This window comes from Arvicola amphibius, chromosome 12 (assembly GCF_903992535.2).
Source record: "Arvicola amphibius chromosome 12, mArvAmp1.2, whole genome shotgun sequence".
In the NCBI taxonomy this organism is placed as follows: Eukaryota; Metazoa; Chordata; class Mammalia; order Rodentia; family Cricetidae; genus Arvicola; species Arvicola amphibius.
Window position 1 is genome coordinate 33,308,528 of NC_052058.2, and position 24,804 is coordinate 33,333,331.

At 44.3% G+C, this 24,804-nt stretch overlaps 1 protein-coding gene across 1 annotated transcript; it reads left to right on the forward strand.

Moving 5' to 3' along the window:
• Frmpd2 (FERM and PDZ domain containing 2) lies at positions 1–23,327 on the forward strand. Its single transcript, XM_038350040.1, has 6 exons — positions 1–108; positions 1,814–1,961; positions 4,794–5,008; positions 7,872–7,970; positions 17,986–18,329; positions 23,279–23,327. Exons 1-6 carry the CDS (start codon positions 1–3, stop codon positions 23,325–23,327), a joined length of 963 nt encoding a protein of 320 aa, XP_038205968.1.
• Positions 23,328–24,804: the final 1,477 nt, after the last annotated feature.

The window sequence follows — 24,804 nt, forward strand, 5'->3', positions numbered from 1 at the left end:
ATGACCAGCCCTCCTTTTCCAGGTGACCGGCTCCTGCAGGTGGATGGAGTGAGTCTATGTGGCCTCACTCACAGGCAGGCTGTGCAGTGTCTCAAGGGTCCTGGGCAGGTGAGTACATCATTCCTGGGGACCTTTCCTTACTTCCGGAGCTTCCCAGCAGTTGCTTCCAGGTAGGAGCGAGGCAGCCGAGAAACAGAACAGACTTTTTTAGTCTCCTTTTCCTCCTTTCTCACTCTTCATCTCAACACCATTTTTCTATGAGAATGTGAAAGCCAGGAGGTGGCAGACAGATGTTCTAAAGTAGAAAACCTCACACCCTTTAAATAGATTTGGAAAGCGTATAGTTGCTTGCTTTGATTTGGGCCTCAGACAGCAGAACAGAACGGAGGCAGAACACAGGCTCCTGGCGGCTGGCTCTGGCTGTACCCCTGCCTGTGCCAAGCCCATTGACCAGGGCAAGCACCTGCAGTCAGGCCCTGACTCTTGTATACTTTGCCTACAGTGACCCGTGTCTCCCTGATCATGTCCTTGTCTGTCACCCTGCATGTACTTGTACCCACCAGGACCTGAGTTGGGTAGTACTGGGTTTCTGTTCACTGCACTGAGGTGGAGATTAAGGATACTGGGAACTAGTGGTCCTCAGTGCACCCTGGCGTCTGTGTGATGCCCACACAGAGTTCCAGGATTGTCACGGGGCTCTGTGGTCTGACTCACATGGGAGCCCTTTATTTGTTCGGGTATTCAGAGCCACTTATTTCTATGGCTTTCTCCTGGTGATAGAGGAGTTAACGAAGAGAGAAAAGATTTCAGTTGCCTTCTACTCGACTGCCAGGTACAGCTGAAGTCTAGCCTCATATCTTCAGAAGGGCTCATAATTAATTAGCACCGTCTGTTTATTGGGCCCTCCTTATGTACATGGTTAGAGAAAACATGTCTGGGTGCCTGCACAATGACAAGTAGGAGTTGCCCCTGTGGGGTCTTGGGCCTGGTGCTGAATGACAATGGCAGCAGAATGATGGCATCAGGGTCAAGTGCCCCAGATGGAAGCTTGGCACTTCTAATAAGCTTCCTGGTGATGTCCAGCCACTGCGTTTGAACCATTTTGGGTAATGAGAGCATGGGATGCCGTGGGGAAAAGGATAAGAAATCAAACCAGGAAAAATAGAGGAGGGCCGATCAGCATGGGCCTGGGAGACCATCCTGTGGTTTGGGATTCAGATAATGGGAGATACTGGGGACTTTTAACTGGTCATTGCAAGTTCAGTTTTGTTTCTTAGACCAGTTCACTCATAGCCATGCTGAGAGTGGACCAAAGAAATGAAAATGGGTCAGCAAGCCAGGTTAGAGCTTGCTGCAGTGTCCCTGGCAGTGGAGGGGGAACGGAGAGGTTCCAAGGGAGTTACTTATGCTGGAGAACTCATAAACCTTAAAACCAAAGGAACTGGAGGCAGAAGGGCGAGAGCTGGATGACCCCAAGTGTGGCCCTTGAGATGCTAATGGGGGATGACTCCAAGGTCCAAAGGACCATAGACAAAGGGAGGAATACTTTAAGCAGATTGAGGAGGGCGGGGAGAGCAACCTAGGGGCAGAGGAGGCAAACTTGCCACCGAGTGTGCCTACACCGAGGTACACACATCACCTCCAACAGCGGCACTTGTCTGGTTATTGTTGCATCTGCCAATCTGTACCCCATGAAGGGCAAGGCTAGATTTGAGAAGCAAATAGAGCAGCTTAGTGAAAGCAGCAAAAAATGAAGAAGCCTCTGTGGTTGCCATGTGACATGCCAATTGAGTCTGTCCACTCATCTTTCTAGGTGGCACGACTGGTCTTAGAGAGGAGAAGCTCTAGGATTGCACTCCCGAGTCCTCCTGCTGAAGACAGGATGGGAGATGTGCACATGGCTGTTTCCCTGGTAACAGCCCGGTCTGGCAGGCCTGCAAGCTGTGTCTCAGTGACAGATGGTAAGAGGAGAGAGAATTGAGTGTTGCTATTGTCATCATCATGTACTGCTGTAGAATTGTCAGGTCAAAGGGGAAAGCTAGGGAGGCTTCCTCTGGGTTAAAAAAAAATGACAGCAGTGTGGCTCATGATCATTGTCTGAACCGGTGGGAATGTTCTTTGAAAAACAAAAATACGTTGTGCCCATGTGACTACCACCAATAATTCTGCTCCCAAGCCTTGTGCAGTTTCCTGATCACCATCCTAAATATTCATGTCTGTACACAAATATTCATGTCTGTACACAAATATTCATGTCTGTACACAAATATTTAGGGATGAAACAGAGGTGAAAAGGTCAGGAATTTTCCAGCCAGGCACTTGCAACAGAGACCTCCTGGGACTGGCAATCAGGAAGCTAGCCCTGTTTGTAGCATCCTTTAAAAAGTCAGAGCTGTGGCAAGCTAGAGGGGCACACTGCATCTCTTGCTGGGCCGCCTCTCTGCATGTCCATGTGTTTTTGTTTCCTGCTGGGAAAGGCCTGTTTCCACAGAACACCACGGGTTGGAGCTTACCATATCCCACTCCTTCTGTAGGGGTTGCTGTGGCCGTGCTATAGGAACTGTGAGGCAGGTTGGATGCATGGTGATGATGTCATCCTTAAATCAAGGCTCCCCTAGACTCCTCCATGCGCTCACTCCAAATGGAAACTTCAGACAATGAGCTAAAGACAGAGCGGCTGAAGCCAGTCTGGCAATGGCAGACGCGCTCACGCCGCAGACCTCACTCTCTGCTTCAGTTATTTCCTTTCTTGCTCCAGTGAAAATGCGCAAGCCAAGGCTCTGCCACTCTGTTCACTGCTTACCTTCTCAACTAGTGAAGACAAGCCAGGAGAAGCCCGGAGGCCCCCTTTGGTTACTAGACTCCCAAGATGCCCAAGGCTGTGTCCATCTCTGCAGACCAGAAGAGACTGGTCTTATGGTCAGTGTACATGGCCAAACTAAGTGGCAGGGAGAACGTTCTTCAGAGTTGACTGTCATGGTCCCTCTGATCTGTTTACATAAGATTTCATGTTGCATATAAATAAACAGGATTAAGATCCCACATCTCGATGTATATGTAATGCAAGCTTTCCTGGATGCTATAAGCAGACAGCATATGTCTAAAGCTCCATCCTTACATATAAATTTAGTTGTTCATATTTAAAGACTTAGTATGGCAAACACCTGTCATGTGTGACTGACTGTTGAACATTTAAAAACATTAATATTACTGGGACCTGGTGTGAGTCAGGAACCTCTGAGGGAGCAGATCCGAGCCAGAGGCCTCTGTGGACTGGGCCCAAGCCTCCATGGGAGCAGGCCCAAGCCAGGGACATCTGTGGGAACAGGCCTGAACTAGCAACCTCCACGGGGGCAGGCCTGAGCCAGAGACCTCTGTGGGTCTGGGCCCAAGCCAGAGATATCTGTGGGAACAGGCTTGATCCAGCAACCTCAGCCAGAGCAGGTCTGAGGCAACAATCTCCACAGTAGCAGGTAAAAGGGAGCCACCACTATAGAGTACTACACAGCAGAAAAAAATAATGACAATTGAAATTTGCAGACAAATGAATGTATCTAGAAAATACCAATTGAGTGAGGTAAGCCAGACTCAGAAAGACAACTATCATATGTACTCACTCATAAGTGGCTTTTAGACATAAAGCAAAGAAAAAACAGCCTACAATTCACAATCCCAGATAACCTAGACAGCAAAGAGGACCCTAAGAGAGACATACTTGGATCTAATGTACGTGGGAAATAGAAAAAGACAAGATCGCCTGAGTAAATTGGGAGCATGGGGACCATGGGAGAGGGTTGAAGGGGAGGGGAGAGAAAGGGAGAGGAGCAGAGGAAAATGTATAGCTCAATAAAAACAATTTTTAAAAAGAAAAAAGAATTTATAAAAGTAACAAGGAAAGCCTAAAAAAGTAAAAATAAAAATATTAAATAAAAACATTGGGATTGTGGCAATCCAAATGCAGTGAACTAGAGTTCAAAGATTTAGTCTGCAAGAAGAATGAAGATGACCTCAGTCATCTTTTGTGTTGATTGCATACTGATGTGGTAGTCATTTAGATATGTAGACAGTCTCTAAGATAGCGTGACGAGGGTGTGAAAGTCACACATCTTCAGAAGATACCATGTTTGGAACTTGGGTCTCTCATTATGATGCTGGGGTGTGGTGATAAGATGTGGCTTAGAACCACTGTTGCCAGGGAAACTGCAGCAGCGGTGTTGCTATACTAGGATGCTGGACAGGCTAGGTTCATTCAGTGCATTCTCAACACAGTCTTTCTCATAGATTTACCAGGAGTAATCCCTTTGTAAATCGAGGAACACCTGTATTGAGTTAAATGCAACATATATTATTTTACTTTTTTTTTCATTTTTAAAAGCATGTAGCAATTGGGAGGTGGTGACACACATGTTTAATCTCAGCACTTGGGAGGCAGAGGCAGACAGGTCTCTGTGAGTTTGAGCCTGGCCTACAAGAGCTACTTCCAGAACAGCAGAGCTATATAGAGAAACCCTGTTTCAGAAAACCAAATAAATAAATAAAATAAAAATAAATAGATAAAAGCATGTAGCTACTTGAAAGCTTTGAAAGGCCCTTTATGGTTTGCATTTACAATGTAGATTCTATCTGTGGGCAGCACAGATCTGTCATGTGTGTAATGGACTTCATCATCAAAGTTAGCGCATGAACAACTTCTCCGCAAGATAAAAGTCATCATCTCCACGATGACTCACAGGTCAAGGCCAGCTAGCTGTCACCCACCAAAGGGTCTATTTTCACGAATCCCTCTGTTACAGGTCCTACGTTTGAAGTCAAACTAAAGAAGAACAGCAGTGGTTTGGGATTCAGTTTCGTGCAGATGGAGAAAGGAAACGGCAGCCATCTCAAGAGCAACCTTGTTAGGATTAAGAGGCTCTTTCCTGGGCAGCCAGCTGAAGAACATGGAGCCATTGCAGCTGGTGACATCATCCTGGCAGTGAACGGGAAGGCCATAGAGGGCCTTGCCTTCCAGGTACTCAGAGACCTGGGGGTGGGGAACACAGATCTGTATGGGAGCTGGGGGTGGAGAGCACAGATCTGTATGGGAGGGAGCTGGGGGTGGGGAGCACAGATCTGTATGGGAGGGAGCTGGGGGTGGGGAGCACAGATCTGTATGGGAGGGAGCTGGGGGTGGGGAGCACAGATCTGGATGGGAGGGAGCTGGGGGTAGGGAGCACAGATCTGGATGCAAGCTGATATAAGTCATGTTTCTTTGAGGGCCATCCCCACAGAGAATCCTTTGGGCACTTGAACCTATGCTTGGTGCCTACAGAAAGCAATCAACCTGATATGCCCATACTTATTTTCTATATCCGTTTTAAAATATATGACCTTAAGTAAGCATTGCTTTTCAGTAGGCTCCTCAGTGAACCTGAACTTGAAACCTGGCTTATGTGCTGGCTAATGGTCAATCTGTGTACATTCTAGGGGGCGAGATGAAGCTGGAGGAACTAAAGAGGGTCCCTTTCCAGTCTCCTTGAGATTTGTGCACTGAATTTATAGCTTCGCATGTATTGTGTGGCATAGACTGTCCCACCTGTGATAAAAAATATGAAGGGCTGGAGAGATGGCTCAGTGGGTAGGAGCACATACTACTTTGCAGGGGGCCTGAGTTTGGTTCTCAGCACCTGTGTCCAGCAGCCCACAAAGTCCTCTAACTACTGCTCCAAAGGATCTGATCCTTTATTTTTTTATTTGATCTCTGCAGGCACCTGCATTCACACGTGCATGCTCATACAGAAGCACACAGGTGTAGACATAATTAAAAATAAAAATAATATGTTAGTGAGGGTGGGTGGGGAAGAGAGAGAAAGAGGAAGACTTGTAGTACAAAGTCCCAAGGAAATGTCTGTGTTAGTTGGAGTATTGGCAAAGGACTGTTGTTGCAGGGCAGAGGGCGGCTTGTTTGTCCCAACCGCCTGGCTAGCTTAAACCCGAAATAACCACATAGAAACTGTATTAATTACAACACTGCTTGGCCATTAGCTCTAACTCTTATTGACTAACTCTTACATATTAGTTTAACCCATCTCCATTAATCTGTGTATTGCCATGTGGCAGTAGCTTACCAAAGATTCTAACCAGCGTCCATCTCTGGCGGAGGATCCATGGCTTCTCTGACTCTGCCTTTTCTCCCAGTATTCAGTTCTGTCTACTCCGCCTATCTAAGTTCTGTCCTATCAAAAGGCCAAGGCAGTTTTTTTAAATTATTAACCAATGAAAGTAACACACAAACAGAAGGACCTCCTACACCAGATTGTCATTGAAGAGACTTTAACAATGGTGTGAGCGTGTGATTGGGAAGTTAGAGGTGAGTGTAGTAATGTGGAGTATAGCTCTCTACCTTTCCTGCCTCAGGGCATGAGAAGGCTCAACTACTCAACCTTAGAGAAAGAATAGGTAGCAAGGGTTCACTGGCACTGTATGAAACCTTCACTGGCGGATGTAGTCATCCTGTGATGACCCAACAGAGGAAGCCAGGAACACACCAACCCCCCTCTCTTCCATGTCCCTCCCTCCAGCCAAGCCCATGTGGATGCTTCATGCTGCCCACATAAGCAGGGTATTCAAAGCTTGAGTGAGATGGGGTGCTGTGCATTCCCTGGAACCACATGAGTTTAGATGACAAGTCCTTCTCTTCAAATGTCTGTGTGATCCAAGTCACTACTGGGGAACTTCAGTTCCTGAAGACTGTAGATATGGGGGTGGTGGTGAGGAGACAGCTTTGTGTCAGGAAAACCGCGGACTCTACTGATGATGAATCATGAAGGAAAAGCCCAGGCTTTTGTAGGCATATCCAGGTTCCGGGAAGAAGGGCTGTGAGTTTTGTGCCATGGAGACACAATGCCTGAGGAGGCTGATGTTACAAAGGGAAACTTGGTTTGTCTCATAGTTTCAGGGGTTTTTAGTCAATGATCGTTTAGTTCCTCTGGCTATAGATCTCTGGTGAAGCAAACTTAATGATGGAGAGTGAGGGGAAAAAAGAAGCTTCTCTCCATGTGGCAGCTGAGATGGAAAGAAAGAGGAAAGGAAGGGGAGGGAGGGAAAAAGAGAGAGGGACGGGTGTTGTCTCTTGTGGGACATTTGGTGAATCCTGAGACAATTGTGGTTGTCACAACTGATATGTGCCGCTGTCATCTGGCGGGTAGAGAGACTAAAGATGCTGCTATACACCCTTTGACACACAGGACCCGGGTCCCCACAAAGAATTATCCAGCCCCAAATGTGGAGAAGGCAGGGAGGTTGAAAGATCCTGGTGGAGACGGGCAATGGAAACCATGTTAGCACCGTGTACTCTGGCAGCGAGAGGACACCTCAAGCACAGGTTCAGAATTGTAGAGGCTTAGGCTGTGTTACAAAGATGAGCAGGTGGGAAAGGGCAGTTTGAAAGGCAACGGCACGCACATGCAGGCTCTGTGATCTGTGTGGTTGGGGTGAGGAGGGAGGTGGCTCAGCAGGAGAGAGCACTTTGGAAAGACTACCCCTGGACAGTGTAGAAGGAAGCAGGCAGGGTCTTGAGAGAAAGCAAGAATCCTCAGAGGAGATGAAGTCATGCAATTCCACAGGGGAGCAGCCCTTGGGCCTCAGCCTCATTATGAGGAGATTCCTGAATTCCTCTGTGTATTGCTGCTGTGAGGTCCCAAGTTGCTGTTTGTGGCTCCTGGATCCTGGGTATTTGGGGAGTTAAGCTTACAATGGTGTTTTCACAAGTCCTCTGGAGCCAAGCCGTAGGTCAACGCTGCCAGGGGAGGAGGTTTCCTGGGAGTAGTGAATAGCACAAAGTCAAAGCCCCAGTGAGGCAACCCCAGAGATGACTGTGACTGGGTTTCTTGTAGGATGTGCTCCATTTATTGCGTGGGGCTCCAGAGGAAGTGACGCTGCTTCTCTGCCGACCCCATCCTGGGACACTGCCTGAGATGGAACAGGGATGGCAGGTAAGATATGGGTCCTTGTCTCTCCTCACTCACTTTCGACCCGGTGGTCCTGAAATGGTCATCACTACTTTTGGGGATGGGGAGGGGACAACACCAGCCCTTTCCACTGGGGGTAGGAAAGCTTCTGCCCCTCAAACCTTAGTGCATCCATTTTCTTCCCTGTTCCCATTGCTCCCATCATCGGGGCCTTCTTAGAGATGTGTAGGGAAAAAAAAAGGTTAGGCTTTGGTTATGAAAGTTCTAGGCTGTGTCATCTGAGCACAGAACGAAGGGAAAAGAATTTCCTGTAGGCGTTTCCACACTGAGGAATAAAATGCATACCCACCCACCTAAAGCCTGAATCAGACAAGTATGACTGATGCATAGGTCAGAGCCAGTGGGACCACAGAAATGTGGGGGCTTTACCTATATGTGTATATCAGTCTGGTTCTCCAGAGAAATGGAACAAAGAGAGAGATAATGGATGGATGGATGGATGGATGGATGGGTGGGTGGGTGGGTGGATGGATGGATGGATGGATGGATGGATGGGTGGGTGGGTGGGTGGATGGATGGGTGGGTGGGTGAATGGATGGGTGGATAGATGGATGGATGGTTGGGTAAATGGATGGGTGGATGGATGGATGGATGGATGGGCGGACAGACAGACAGATAAGAAACTTATTATAAGAAATTAACTTATATAATTCTGGGGCTGGCTAGTATAAACTTTACAAGGCCAACCAGCATGCTGGAGACCTGGGATGCTTAGATGGTGGCACAGAGGGGAGCAGGTGGGACAGAGCAGCTGGAGCAGGTGGCAGCACATGGGTGGACACAGGTTCTATGTGGTGAGCTTTGTGGTGTGAGTGGGGTGATAGTCTGGAGGTGAAATTCCTTCTGGGCGAAAGCGACTCTTTACTCCCCAAGACTTCTGCTGATTGGATAAGGTTCTCCACAGCCCAGAGAGTGTAATCTTTGCTCAAAAGCTTCTAATTTGTTAACCACACCCCAAAATACATTTATAGTGATATCAGTTATGGTGTTTAAAAATGATATCTGGGGCTGGGCAGTGGTGGCGCATGCCTTTAATCCCAGCACTCGGGAGGCAGAGGCAGACGGATCTCTGAGTACGAGGCCAGCCTGGTCTACAAGAGCTAGTTCCAGGACAGGCTCTAGAAACTATGGGGAAACCCTGTCTCGAAAAAAAATATCTGGGTACCCTGACTTAGTCAAGTTGACATATGAAATGATCTGTCAACTGTTGGGGACTCCTTGCTTGGTCTCTGGGAAATTGGCTCTTTGACAGAGATTGGAGGACAGGGACCCCGTAGGCCTGGCCACTGGAGCATCACCTGTGTGGGTCAGGAAGCTGTCCTCAGCAGAGGAGGAGGTCAGTGTACATACGTAACAGGGCCCTCAGCTGATGCCACAGGGAGCTCTGGAGCTGAGGTGGCCTCTGGCACCTGTCCAGAATAGATACACATTAGAGTATGCAATGGTGGTAAGGATGAACCCTAGCTTTACTGAAGCATCTCCCTTAAGTTGAATGCAGCTGCTGGGTGGTGGGAAATTATGGTAATGAGCCACCAGCTGCTTTCCCTGGAGCATGAAGGAAAAGCAATAGTTCCTGGTACCACAGAAAATAATGGAGATGCTTTTGGGGCTGCAGTAAGGAAATTTATCAAGCAGCTGTTTGTGAAGAACAAGTATGAGGTCCAGATTATAAAACATGAGTACATAGACTTACATAAAGGCATGGAATGGCTGAGCCCCTCCCCTCCCTGGAGCATGAAGAACCCAGTACTGAGAGGTCTGTTACAGAGAACTGAGGCTGAGCGAGGGGCATGAGAAGAGACTGAACCAGGCAGCAGTGGGCATCTCGTAAGGGTCTGAGCGAAGCACTTCCACTAAGCAGGATGTACCAGTTTGGAGGTTGTTACTGGAGAGGGAAAAGGGCAGATATATGCTCTTGGGATTCAGGAAAGGTAAGTTGCTGGAGATATTCCACTCAGAGTTTGCCATAAAGTAGAGCAAAGAGGTGGATGCCTGGTAAGTGAAGGACAAATGGGGTTGAGATAGAGGTTGACCAGTAAGACCTGTGTGGGTGAGGGAGGACTCTTAATTAGTGTGTTGTTTTTGCTATGAAGAGGGAAAATGGGAGAATGGTGCTGGGGGCTCGAGAAAGATGGAAGCTCATCTATAGGAAACAGAACTGATGCTGAGAAAGGTCATGAGCATTGGCATCTGCAGCCACCCTGCTGGCATTCATAGGGCCAGAGGCTTGGCAGCCGTGAGGGCTGTGGTGGATTCACTGGGAACTGGAAAGAACTTGCATTGTGTAGAGTAACAGAGGCAGAAGCTGAGAGGAGTGCAGGAGGAAGCTGGGGACCTTCTTTGCGAGGGAGTGACGTTAGGGATGCAGAGACAAAGGGAAACTGACAGTGGAGGGAGGAGTCAGGATAACAAAAGGCATGTGATCAAGATCACAGGAAACTTTAAGGAGTGAGGGCGGGAGGCTGTCTGGGAGGGAGTGAGAGCAAGAGCTTGAAGGGGAGACTCAGGGGCCCTCCCAGGAGTGGAAACTGCTCTGTCTCTTTATGTTTTAAAATCTCATCCACTTCAGATTTTGATTATCATTATACCCTTTATAATAGGCACAGTCTACCAGCAAGGGACTGGTTATGATTTATAATTCAAGTGTGCATCTTTGGGGTGTTCCTTTTTTTGGTGGGGTCATATGCTATCTCAAAGGCTCACCAAAGGGAGGATCCTTGGTGTGGATATGAAGCTTTCTCTGTTCAATGAGACCGGGGCTAGGAGTTCAGCATTGTGATCTATGATGGAAGGCCGTTGGTTGTAGGGTGAGAATGCTGACCTAATTTTCAGGAAAATATAAAATCCTAATTTCCATATGTTTTTAAATATTCATACATGTATAACCCAGTCAGATAGGGAACTAGGCAGATGTTAAAACTAATAAAAATGGTTCAAAAGAGATATCAAAGACCAGCATGTTCATTTATGAAGTTGTACTAAGTTGCCGCGCACTGCGCCCCCGTGTCCGTGTTCGGTGCGCTGGCACCCAGTTACTGAGCTTCAGGCAAGGGGCAGGAGGTTAAAATACACAGACACACACAGACAGAGAGACAGCGACACGGGTCATCCTTGAATTCCCCAAGAATGCCCCCTTTATTGTGTTCAGGGGCAGATTATATAGATATAGCACGCCCCAGCCAAATCCACCAGAAGCCACTCTCCTGCCATCAGAAACTCCTGAAGGTCTCATGCCCAGAGCAGCTGTAGGCACTCAGATCAGGGGATTAAAAGAAATTCAGGATCTGGGGTCTCACTGCTCCCAACACAAAGTTTCCTCTGCACTAAGTTTCCAACTCCACAAATGCTACCCCTCCCAATTCCAGCCATCTCTCCCCTCATTCTCTCTCCACTCCATTTCCCGCCAAACCTGATTCCCCACTCCTCCAGTCCACCCATAAAATACATTCTATTTTTTCCTTGCTGGGAGATCCCTGTATTTCCCCCGCCCCGCCAACCCCTCCTTTTTACATAACCTCTCTAGATCTTCTGATCGTAGCTTGATTATCATTTACTTAATTGGTAAACTGGTAATAGCCCCTCATAAATGAATATATACCATATTTATCTTTCTGGGTCTGGATTACTTCACTCAGGATGATTTTTTTTTCCTAGTTCCATTTACCTGCAAATTTCATGATTTTTTTTAAAGCTGAGCTTTAAATATACCACATTTTTCATCTATTCTTCTGTTGAGGTATATCTAGATTATTTCCAGTTTTTGGCTGTTGTAAATAAAACTTCAATGAACAAGACTGAGCAAATATCCTTGTGGTAGGAGGGAGCATCCTTTGGGCATATGTGTAAGAGTGGTATTAGCTGGTTTTGAGGTAAACTGAGTCCCAACTCTCTGAGGAAACACCATATTAGTTTCTATAGTAGCTGTATAAATTTGCACTCCCACTAGCATTGGGGGAGTGTTCCCCTTGCTCTACATCCTCAACAGCATGAACTGTCACTTGAGTTTCTGATCTTAGCCATTCTGACAGGTGTAAGATGGAATCTCAGAGTTGCTTTGATTTGCATTTCCCTGATGGCTAAGGATGTTAAGCATTTCTTAATTTGTTTGAAGCCATTTGAGATTCCTCTATTAAGGATTCTGTTTTTATATTTGTTCCCCACTTTTTAATTATTTTTTTTTGTTTTGGCATCTAGTTCTTTTTTTTCTTTTTTTATACTTCATTGTTTTAAACTGAGCTATACATTTTCCCCCACGTTCCTTCTTTTCTTCCCTCTCCCCCATTCTCCCAATTTACTCAGGAGTTCTTGTCTTTCTCTCTGTCTTATGTGGATTCATGTATTTATCTCTTAGGGTCTTCTTTGTTGTCTAGGTTCTCTGGGGTTGTGGACTGTACTTTGGTTATTCTTGGTTTTATGTCTTAAAGCCACTTATGAGTGACTACATATTATATTTGTCTTTCTGGGTCTAGGCTACCTCACTCAGTCTCATAGTCTCCCACTATTAATATACAGGGTTTGATGTGTGATTTAAACTTTTAAACTTTAGTAATTTTTTTTACACAAATGTGGATGCCCTTGTATTTGGGGGATAAATGTTCAGAATTCAGAACTGAGACTTCACCTTGATGGATTTTTCCTGTGATGACTATGAAATGAACTTCTTCATCTCCTTTGACTAGTTTTAGTTTGAAGTCTATTTTGTTAGATATTAGGATAGCAACACCAGCTTGTTTCTTAGATCCATTTCATTGGGAAATCTGGTCCACCACACTGCTGCTTGTTTCTCTTCCTAGTGGTCTGCTGACATCTAGTTCTTTATGCATTTGAATATTAGTCTTCTTTCAGAAGTAGAGTTGATAAAAGGTTTTTTCCCCCCAATCTGTAGGTTTCCTGTTTGTCCTCTGGGCAGTGTCCTTTGCCATACAGAAGTTTTCAGTTTCACTTGAGGTCCCATTTATCATTTGTTTGTCTTAGTGTTTGTGCTATTGGTATTCTGTTGGGAAAGTTGTCTCCTGTGCCAATGCATTCAATGCTATTCCCTACTTTCTCTACTATCAGGTTCAGTGTGTCTGGTTTTATATTGAGGTCTTTGATCCCTTTGGATTTGAGTTTGGCACAGGATGATAAATATGGATCTATTTGCATTCTTCTATATGCAGACATATAGTAGGCTCAACACTATTTGTTGAAGATGCTTTCTTTTTTTCCAGTGTGTAATTCTGGCTTCTTTATCAAAATTTAGATGTTCGTATGTGTGTGGATTTATGTGTGGGTCTTCAATTCAATTCCTTTGATCAACGTGTCTGCTTTTTTGCCAATACCATGCAGTTTTCATTTCTATAGCACTGTGGTACAACTTGAAGGCAGAAATGGTGGGGCATCAAGCAGTTCTTTTACTGTTCAGGATTGTTTTAGCTGTCCTGGATATTTTGTTTTTCCATATGAAGTTGAGAATCATTCTTTCAAGGTCTATGAAAAATTGTGTTTGAATCTGAAGATTGCTTTTGGTAGGATGGCCATTTTTACTATGTTAATCCTGCTGATCCATGAGCATGGGAGATTTTTCCATCTTTTCACATTGTCTTATATTTCTTTCTTCAAAGATTGGAAATTTTAAACCATTCAAGTCTTTCACTCGCTTGCTTAGAGTTACCCAAGATATTTTATATTATTTGAGGCTATAATGAAAGATATTGTTTCCCTGATGTTTCTACCCCCTCCTTTTTTCCCCTATTATTGGTTTTTTGTGAAACAGGGTTATTTGTGTAGCCTTGGCTTTCCTGGAACTAGCTCTGTAGACCAGGCTGGGCTCATACTCACAGAGATCCACTGTCCTTTGCCTCCTGAGTGCTGAGATAAAAGGCGTGTACCAACGTTACCCAACCGTTCTTTATTTCTTCTACAGTGTTTGTCATTTGTATATAAAAGGGCTACCAGCTTTTAAAGTTAAACTTGTATCTAGCCACTTTGCTGAAAGTGTTTATCAGGTGTAGTAGTTCCCTGGTAGAATTTTTAGACGCACTTATGTATACTATCATATCATCTGCAAATAAAGATACTTTGACTTCTTTTTAAATTTGTATCCCTTTGATCTTCTTCAGTGGGATTATGGTTTTAGTTAAGACTTCAAGTGCTATATTGAATAGGTATGAAGAGAGTGTACAGTCTTGTCTTGTCTCTGATTTTAGTGGAATTGCTTTGACTTTCCATTTAATTTAATCTTGGCTATAGGCTTGCTCTAAATTGCCTATATTATGTTTACATATGTCCCTTGTATCTCTTATCTCTAGGACTTTATCATGGAGAGTATTGGATTTTTGCCAAACTCCTTTTCTGTAGCTAATGAGATGATCATGTGTTTTTTTTTCTTTCCTTTCATTTTGTTTATATGATGGATTACATTGAACCATCCTTCCTTCTCTGGGATGAAGCCTACTTCATCATGGTGGATGATCTTTTTGATGTGTTCTTAGATTTTGTTTGCAAGTATTTTATTGAGTATTTTGCATCTATGCTCAGAAGGGAAATTGATCTGTAATTCTCTTACTTCATTGAGATTTATGTGGTTTTGGGGATCAGGGAAATTATGGCCCCATAAAATGAACTGTATAATGTCTCTTCTGTTTCTATTTTATGGAACAATTTAAGGAGTTTGGTGGTAACTATTTGAAAGTCTGGTAGAATTCTGTGCCAAAACCATCTGGCCCTGGTCTTTGCTCTTTTCTTGCTTGGGGGTTGGGAAGGAGAGATTAATGACTGCTTCTGTTTTCTTAGGGGTTATAGGTCTATTCAAATTGTTTATCTGATCTTGGTTTAACTTTAGTAAGTAATACCTATTGAGAAAATTATCTATTTCTTTTAGATTTTCCAATTTGGTGGAATATAGGTTTTTAAAATATGCCCTTATGATTCTCTGGATTTCCTTGGTGTCGGTTGTTATGTCTCCCTTTTCATTTCTGATTTTGTTAATTTGGATATTCTTTCTCCATCCTTTAGTTAGTTTGGATAGGGTTTGTCTATCTTCTTGATGTTTTCAAAGAACCAACTCTTTATTTCATTGATTTTTTGCATTATTCTCCCCCCCCCCAATTTTATTGATTTGAGCCCTGCTTTTTATTATTTCCTGGTGTCTGCTCCTCCTGGTTGAGTTTGCTTCTTTTTGTTCTAGAACTTTTCAGTTGTGCTGTTAAGTCACTAGTATGGGATCTCTCCAGTTTTTTTTTAAATGTAGGCACTTAGTGTTATGAACTTTCCTCTTAGCACTGCTTTCATTGTGTTTCATAAGTTTGAGTATGCTGTGCGTTCATTTTAATTGAATTCTAGAAAGTCTTTAATTACTTTATTTCTATTTTGGCCTACTTTTTTCATTCAGTAGAGAGTTGTTTAGTTTCCCTGAATTTGTGATCTTTCTGTTGTGCCTGATATCTAGTTTTTACCCAAGGTGGTTTGACAGACTGCAGGGAGCTTTTTCACTTTCCTTGTATTTATTGAGACTTTATTGAGACAAGTACATGATCAGTTTTGGACAAAGTTCCCTGAGGTACAGTATAGAAGGCATATTTATTCTTTTGTGTTTGAGTGAAAAGTTCTGGAAATATCTGTCAGGTACATTTGGTTTATAATATTGTTAGCTCTGATATTTCTTTGTTTAGATTATGTCTGAATGACTGATCCATTGGTGAGAATGGGGTATTGAAGTCTCCTACTCTCAGTGTTTGAGGGTCAATATGTGATTTAAGCTGTAGTAGTATTTATTTTACAAATACAGGTGCTCTTGCTGTTTGGGGCAGAGATGTTAAGAGTTAAAATGTTGCCAGACAGTGGTGATGCACACCTTTAATCCCAGTACTTTGGAGACAGAGGCAGGTGGATCTCTGTAAATCTGAGGCCAGCCTGACCTACAAAGCAAATTCCAGGACAGTCAGGGGAGTTACACAAAAAACCCTGTCTGGAAAAGCAAGCAAACAAACAAAAACCAAACAACCAAACAAAAAGAATTGAATGTCATCTAGTTGGATTTTTCCTCTGATGAGTATGTAATGTTCTTCCCTATCTCTTTTGATTATTTTTTATTTGAAATCTATTTTGTTAGATATTAAAATGACTACACTATTTGCTTCTTAGGTCCATTTGCTTGGAATATATTTTTATAGTCCTTTACCCTCAGGTAATGTCTGCCCTTGATGTTGAGATGTCTTTTGTGGATACAGCAGAAAGAATCCTGTTTTCACATTCATTCTGTTAGTCTGTGTCTTTTTATTGGGGGAATTGAGACCATTGGTATGAGATATATGAAGGGCTAATGACTGTTGATTCCTGCTGTCTTGCTGTTGTTGTTGGCCTGTATTGTGTATGTGTTTTCCTTATTTTGATTTTGCTGGTCTGAGATTATTCCCTGTGTTTTCATGGGTGTATTTAATATCCTTAGGTTGGAGTGTCTTTCTAGCATGCTCTGTAGGGCTGGGTTTCTAGATAGTGTTTAAATTTGACTTTATCATGGAATATCTCATTTTCCTCTATCTATGGAGATTGAAAGCTTTGCTGGGTATGTTAGCTTGGGCTGGCATCTGTGGTCTCTTAGAGTCTGCAGCACATCTGTCCAGGCTCTTCTGGCTTTAGAGTCTCCATTGAGAAGTTGGGTAGTTCTAACAGGTCTGTCTTTATGTGGTACTTGCTGTGTTCTCCTTGTAGCTTTTTAATATTCTTCTTTGTTCTATGTCTTTACTATTTTATTATGCATTGAGGAAACTTTGTTTTCTGGTCCTGTCTGCTTGATGTTCTGTATGCTTCAGGTACCTTTATGGGCACCTCCTTCTTTAGCTTAGGAAGTTTTTCTTCTAAGATTTTGTTGAAAATATTTTTGGGCCTTTGATCTGGGTTTCTTTTCCTTCCTCTGTATCTTCATAGTGTCCCAGATTTCCTGGATGTTTGGTGTCAGGAGTGTTTTATATTTAACATTTTCTTTGACCAACATGTCTCTTTCTTCCATTGCATCTTCAATGCCTGAGATTCTTTCTTCAATTTCCTGTATTCTGTTGGTGAAGCTTGCCTCGAGGTTCCTGTTCAAATTCCTAAATTTTTCATTTCCAGAATTCCCCTAGTTTGAATTTCCTTTTTTTGATTATGTTTCCATTTAAGGTCTCGAACAGTTTTATTTATTTACTTCCATTGTTTGTTTGCGTTTTCTTGGCTTTCTTTAAGGGATTTATTCATTTCTTCTTTAAGGCCGTTAGTTAAGGCCCTCCGTCGTCTTCACATAGTTAGTTTTAAGGTCTTTTTCTTGTGCTTCAGCTATACACAGGGCCTGCTGTGGTAGGATAGCTGGGCTCTAGTGGAGACAGATTGCTCTGGCTGTTGTTCCTTTGCTGGCGTGTTAGCATCTGGGCTTGGGATGATTGCAGATTTAGGTGCTGATTTCTGGGATTTTCTGTGTTTGTTTCTGTCTCTATAGCTCAGACCTAAAAGCATCCAGAAAAACTTCTGATTTATTTAAAAAATATTTTAATTTAAAAGTTATGTGTATGTGGATATGTCTGCCTGTGGATACGTGCACATGAGTGCAGGTGCCTACATAGGTCAGAGAAGGTCATCAGATCCCCTGGATCTGGAGTTACGGTCATTGTTACCTGTTTAATGTGGACGCTGAGACCTGAGTTCTGGTCCTCTGCAAGCCTAGCAAATGCTGTTAGTCACTGTGACATTTCTTTAGCCAAAACTTTTTGTTGTTTTTGTTTTTGTTTTGTTTTGTTTGCTTTTCGAGACAGGATTTCTTTGTGTAGCCCTGGCTGTCCCGGAACTCACTTTGTAGACCAGGCTGGCCTCAAACTCAGAGATCCGCCTGCCTCTGCCTCCCAAGTGCTGAGATTAAAAAACGCGTGCTACCAACAACCGGCTAAGCCCCAAACTTTTTACTTCTTAAACGTATTTTAGAGTTTCTTTGGTGTGTGAGTGTTGGTAACCCTTCACATTTCTTTAATAGACCCCTGAACTATCAGGAGACCAAAGATTCACCATGGCAACGTGTACTGAATCAGAGCAGAGCCCCAGCCTAGATCAAGAGGACAGCTGGAGGGACATTGCCTCCCTGGACATAGAGGAAGGCCTGGGTTCCACACAAGAGTCTTCCTACAAGGCTGTCAGAGAGGCGAAAGGAGACCAACACAGACAGGGGCCTTGGGCCAGGTCCCCGATGCGCCCTATGGAATCCCATTCTCACTTGTGCCAGCTCCATCAAGAACCAGAGGCACCAGCAGTGGCTACCTCTTTGGAAAAGGATATGAGACAAAACTGCTATTCTGTGTGTGATATCAGGAGACTGGGAAGGTAAGATTTACCATATTAGCAGGTATTTTGTAAGCTGTGTGCGCTGCATTGCCAGCTGATTACAATTAAGCAGTCACCAACTCTAGAGAGGATTATTGTGCCCAGCACTGTTCCGGGAGTTTGAGGGGAATAAGAAACTATAGAAGCCTGGGATGGGAGCTTCTACAACCTGGGAACTTTGGGGAAGAGCAAACTCAACCCAGATGACAATCATCCCCAGTATGTCCTCGAGGCTGCTAATGGCAGGCCTTGCATTTCCTCCCATGCGCAGTGTGTATTCTGTACCCACACGGCCTCTTTAGTTGCTTGTGTTTCCTGCCAGCACACAGTGTGTATCCTACAGTCCCATGGCCTCTTTAGCTGCTGGGGTGCAAAAGGAACACTTTCTGCATGTGCTTGTTTCTATTGATGACATACACCTTTCTTATCAATACTACCTGGAAACATAGTTCCATCTCCAAAGCCAGGCTGACACATTCATTTCAGCGACTGTTTTTATTCAGTATGTAGTTCAGTGCCTATCTACCCTTAAGCATTTGTAGTTTTAATTCCTGTTCCCATGAAAAATACTTTACAATTCAGTTGGAAGACTATTTATTACGTACATACACCTCGAACCTTATTAGGCAGCAGAGACGGGAGGGAGAAGGAGAAGAAGCTTAGACGGAGGCAGGCTGTGTTTCAGCTGCTAGGCATTTGTAAGCATGCATGGACATAAACAGGGAACAACCGGGAATAATATTTTGTGTTTGAAACGATATGAAGCTGTTGGGATTCAGTGACTCTCTTTTTGGGGTCATTGTGGCAGAATGATGAGAATAGACTCACAGAGACTGAAAGGTGGCATGAGGTACTCAACCCTCTGCTTCTTCATTTGTGTGTCTATAGCTTCTTCATTTGTGTGTCTGACCAGCCCTAGATTGAAAAGGTTAGAAAATGCACCTGTACTGCTCATGTACAGATGTTTTGCTGATTCTTTTCTAAGCAATATAGTATAACAACTATTTATAAAGTATTTTCATTGTATTAGTTATTATAAATAATCTAGAAATGAGCTAGTATTTCAATAGGAGGTCTGTAGATGATACACAAGCTTGTACTACATTTATATGGGGGTTCCAGCATGTGAGGATTCTTGTATCTGTGGAGAGTGTGTGTGTGTGTGTGTGTGTGTCCTAGAACTTCTCTCAGATGGATAGTGAGAGAAGCAGAAGGCAGGAAAATACAGCTGGGCTCTGGGAGAATTGTGGCAAATAGGACCCAGGCTTAATACCTCAAGGTATCCAGATACAAATGTTTAAAGATTGCTGTGCAAGCCAAACAGAACCCAACTGCTTTGCAACATAGAAACAGCATGCATGGGAAAGCACTTCCATCCATGCTATTCATCTCATCATCTGATGATTCATGTGTGTTCCTTACAATGTTACGGTTACAGTTTTTTTTAAAAATTACAATGGAATCAAGGGCATTATACGATGTGCTTGATGAAGTGATAAGGGAACAACTTAGAGATTTACCCAAGGCCAACCATTAGTAAGCTTATGTGGGACTTCTCCTTTCCCATAGGCACAAGGCCACTTGTTTAGACTTCTAAAGGCTTTAAAAACATAATTGTATATATATGTATATATATATATATTTGTGTGTGTGTGTGTGTGTGTGTGTGTGTGTGCATGTGTGATGAATATAAGAACTTTAGAGCATGTGTAGAAGTCACAAGACCACTCGGGAGAGTTATCCCTTTCCTTACACTCAAATTCAGGTCATCATATTTGGCAGCAAGCCCCTTTACCTGCTGAACCATCTCACCAGCCCCAGATGTCTGCAAGTTTTATTACCAGAAAGTTTAAAAAAGGGATCATTGATAACTGGATTAAAAATATTTCTGGATTTAAGTGCAAGTCTAGTTAGACCTAGATTTACCATATAGCTTTAACTCAATATAGTTAATATTACATAAGAGCATTTTTAACTTTTGATTAGCAGAGGCCATCAGTGCTTCATTCATGGTAGCACAGCATAGTGGATTGCATATAAAAATGGTCAAGTCTAACCTCATACTCCACATGAGAGCGCGCTGTAGCTTCCTGCAGCAAGGGCTGCCTGCTCTTACCTGAATGTTTCCAGGATGCTCAACTTGCTCCTGCATGAGGCACCATTTGCCACCACACCCTTGTTGGTCAGACAAGGCTCCCTTATTTACCTTCTCATATTTTTCACTTGCACGTCCTGATCTTATTGTTATTCATGTTTTTAGAAAACAATGCTTTTATTTATTCTTTGAAAATTTAATGCAGTTTATTATGATCATATATTCCCCTCCCTCAACTCCTCCCAGATTCTCCCCAACTACCCTAACCAACCCAACTTTATTCCTCATCTCTTAAAAACCAAACAAACCACCCTTCCCCCAGTTTGTGTTGGCTGACTATACCTGGGTGTGCGGCCTGCCCTGGATTGTGACCAATACACTAAGTTTTGTTCCATTAAAGACAACTGCCTTTCTCTCACCTAGCAGCAATTACATGCCAACAGTTTCTTGGCAAGGTGTGGGTTTTTTTTTAGACAAGAGAGTCATTTATTTTTTATTTCCTGAATCAGATTAAATTTGGCTTACTTGTAAGGCTACACCATATGTCCAAAACCTGTCATTCTTGAAGGGTGTTCCCTTTTGAGGGTCACTTAGAGTCTTTTAGGTTCTGAACATTCTAATGAGGCGTCTGAGACAGTTGCTATGGTTACTGCCCCCCCCCCGCTTCTTAGGTTTCTGTGGCTATGAATAACTAGCTGCAAGCCCCTTTGGGTCCACACACCCCTTTGCACCCCTTTACACCATGGTGGTCCTGGGAATGACAACATTCTTCCTCCCCTCATTTCCTGGTTTTACTCTTGCTTCATTTTCTCCTTCCATTCAAGAATTTTCTTCACTCTGAAATCAGGACACAAAGCGGTGGGGGGCACTCCTCCACAGGACAGAGCTTAGCTGCCATTTATGCACTCATAGCAACTGTTTCCAAAGAAAGAAAAGTGTAGCGTATAGGCAGAAACTCTAAAGAAGGGTCCCCACCTTGGCAGTAGGGTTCTAATTAGTATTCCAGAGTGGGATGGCAGTTATCTATGGGCTCCTTAGGAATATCTGCAGGTCATAGTTGGCTGTCCCAGCAAAACTGGCCTTTGATTTGTAGCCTCTCTGGGTCCAGTGTTCTGCAGTTTGGGACAAAAGGCACAAACCTGTGGAGCATGTCGTTTAGAGCCAGCATTACCACTTTTCCGTGTGTGTGCCTAGAGAGCTGTCTTCCCTTAGTTGAGGGCTGCCCAGCTGTAAAGTAGCCCCAGGATTCCGAGGCCACTGTGCAAGCCAGGAGGAGAAATAAGACAGCACAGGGCCTAGCACACAGTAGGGACTCAGCACTGTTCTGGATTCCTACTTTTTCTTGGGCAATTTCTTGTTAAAGAACAAACCGTATCGATTGAAATTCTCAGTCATCTGCCAGAACCTACTCTCTGCCAGGTTGCTCCATCTTCACAGCAGATGGCTGCCAGCACTCCAGCAAGCTCAGTGTGTTTAGATTTCACTTAACCTTCCTCATTCCCATCTCTATCCTACATCCGGAAATTAGACATTGTCATGGAAGATGTGGGTTGATACCTATGGAAGAGGAGGGCTTGGCTGGGGCTACATTTTTATACAAGGCTACTTGGTAAAGTTTGGCCATAAGGTGACAGTCATAGCCAGTCTCATTATGCTTGGGCATGATCATAGATGTCCAACATCTCTGTTTTTGGTGTGGGAGCAGATCACTTTCTCTTTGGCTAAGTCTCACACCAAAGATAAAGGTATCCCTTGAAAGTGTGGAGGGAGATGATGGTGAAGATGGAGCTTTTGACATTCAGGCAGCTGTGCTATGCACCCACAGACAGCTGTGCTCTGCACCGCCAGACAGTTGTTCCCTGCACCCGCAGGCTTCTGTGCTCTGTACCCGCAGGCAGCTGTGCTCTGCACCCACAGATAGATGTGCTCTGCACCCACAGATAGATGTGCTCTGCACCCACAGACAGCTGTGCTCTGCACCCGCAGACAGCTGTGCTCTGTACCCGCAGGCAGATGTGCTCTGCACCCACAGATAGATGTGCTCTGCACCCACAGACAGCTGTGCTCTGCACCCGCAGGCAGCTGTGCTCTGCACCCACAGACAGATGTGCTCTGCACCTGCAGGCAGCTGTGATCTGCACCCGTAGGCAGCTGTGCTCTGCACCCACAGACAGATGTGCTCTGCACCCACAGACAGATGTGCTCTGCACCCGCAGACAGATGTGCTCTGCACCCACAGACAGATGTGCTCTGCACCCGCAGGCAGCTGTGCTCTGCACCCACAGATAGATGTGCTCTGCACCCACAGACAGATGTGCTCTGCACCCACAGGCAGCTGTGCTCTTTGCCTGCAAGCAACTGGGCAGTGCATGGCTTTTCTTGCTTTTTTGTTATAACTACCCACTGTTCCTTCTCTATGTTTAAAAGAAAACATAATTTATGTACATTTAACCAAGTCTATTACATTTTTAAACCAAAATTTTGCTCAAGTACTTTACAATTTCTAAGTTGTTTTATAATCTTGACAAAATAATTTTTTATACACAAGCATGCATATGCTCACATGAATGCAGTTTTATACAGATCCTGTAGCTGGCTTTCAAGACTGCAAATAATATCCCTTCATAGCAAACCTCAGGCTGAGATACACACTGTCTGGCATTTGTGAGTTTGTAGTTATTGGGGTATTCCAGAGTTGATTTTTAAGAGAAACAGGCATTAGGGGAAAGGGGAGCAGAGATGGGAGCATGGAATGAAACTAACTTGTTGATGTGGGTGTGGGGCAGGAGGCTAAGAAGTGAGGATCCAGGCAGTTGGTTAGAAAAACAACTAAATATCTGTGCTTTTCTCTTAGATTTTCCTTCTCATCTTCTCTAACCAGATTAGCAACAGATATTTTCTGAGCGCCTCTCTGCATGTGTGCAGTGCTGCACAAAACACCCTGCTGTCTGCAGGACTGCTCTTTCTCGTCCAAGGCATGTGTGGCTATCTTGGGTCCTCGCTGGAAGGCTGAATCTTTCTCTTGCATCTGCGTGTGCATCGCCCGATAATGAGCCTCACCGGTCCGCTGCCTCCTGTGTCCTTCTTTTGACATGGGGAATAATGTCACTCCAACTGGCTGCCTCTCTAAAGGGACCTGATATTTGCACAAAGTGCTTTGAAGGTTGCTCCTAGTCTCTTTGGGCTCTTTTCCCTCTAATCTGTCTGCGGAAATAGTTCAAACCATCAGAGTCGCACACAATAGTAGCATTTCACTGATGGAAAACTTATTCTGTACCAGCACTCCTGGAAGGCATATAATGTATAACAATCATTTAATTTATAGCTTCTATCAATTCTAACAATTTCATGACCTTCCAGTGTTTCAGATAAGAAAACCAAGATTGCAGATAAGCAGTACACCTACCCAGGGTCTCAGTGTAAAATGCAGGTCCTAGAATTGACCCCAGCTCATAGCTTTGCCTGCACTGTTGTGCCCTCTGGCAGCTACCCCCATGGGCTCCTAGGTTTGATATGCTGAGCTGCTTCTGCTTACTGCCCGCACTGTAATATTTCTGGGCTGCTCTTGTTCTCATGTGCCTGGAAGTCTCACCAGTTCAGGGACCATAGTATTTGTTGTTTGTACCCTGGTGCTCTGGGCATCATCTGGTCGGGTCTTAGGTAATGAACCACAATGGGGATTGTGAGAGGCAAGGAGAAGGTGGGCCAGGAATTGCTGATGGAGGCTGGACCACACACAAGTTTCTGTTTTCTGGTCCTGGATCGGACAGGGATGATGCTGAAGATGGCATATGTTTTCTTCACGAAACCTCTTCTCTCACCTTGGATGATGAAGACTACCTGACCCTCAACTCCACGTTCTCAGGCCAGCTGCCCTGTGAAGAATGTCTAGAGGCGGATTCTGAGACTATTCCTCTGCCGCAGTTCTGTTCTTGGGGTGCTCTTGCAAAGTCTACACTTCTGGAAGGATCCCCTGCAAGTGAAAGTGACTGGGAGGATCTGGAGGAGTCTGTGGCATCCTCAGGTGGGTATCACACTCTGTGTGGGATGTGGCTTCACAGAACTCACTTAGGTTGGAGTAATGGTCTCCTAGGGCATCATCTGGAAGCCATTTCTGCTGACTGCTTATTGTGGTCCCTGTTCCATGATGACTACTTTACCAATTGGGGACTGTTTTCATACACCAGAGGCTTCTCCAGGGCTCTACAGTGACTAAAAGAAGAGAGGCAGAATTCAAGCCTTTCTCTCCCTGCTCCTGGGTCCGCACGTTGAGTGTTTCCTCTGCTGCCTCCAGTACATGTGTGGACACACCTTCTCTCTCCAGGTTTAGCTCTTTGGAGATCAGCATGGCAAGGGTTAGTTTCTGTCTTGTCTACACCT

Excerpts from the sequence above, each read along its gene's own strand:
- Frmpd2 (XM_038350040.1), top strand. The coding sequence starts at position 1 with ATGACCAGCCCTCCTTTTCCAGGTGACCGGCTCCTGCAGGTGGATGGA. Across the intron at positions 5,009-7,871 it reads TAGAGGGCCTTGCCTTCCAG|GATGTGCTCCATTTATTGCG; the intron begins GTACTCAGAGAC and ends GGTTTCTTGTAG. Across the intron at positions 18,330-23,278 it reads GATATCAGGAGACTGGGAAG|ATTTTCCTTCTCATCTTCTC; the intron begins GTAAGATTTACC and ends CTTTTCTCTTAG.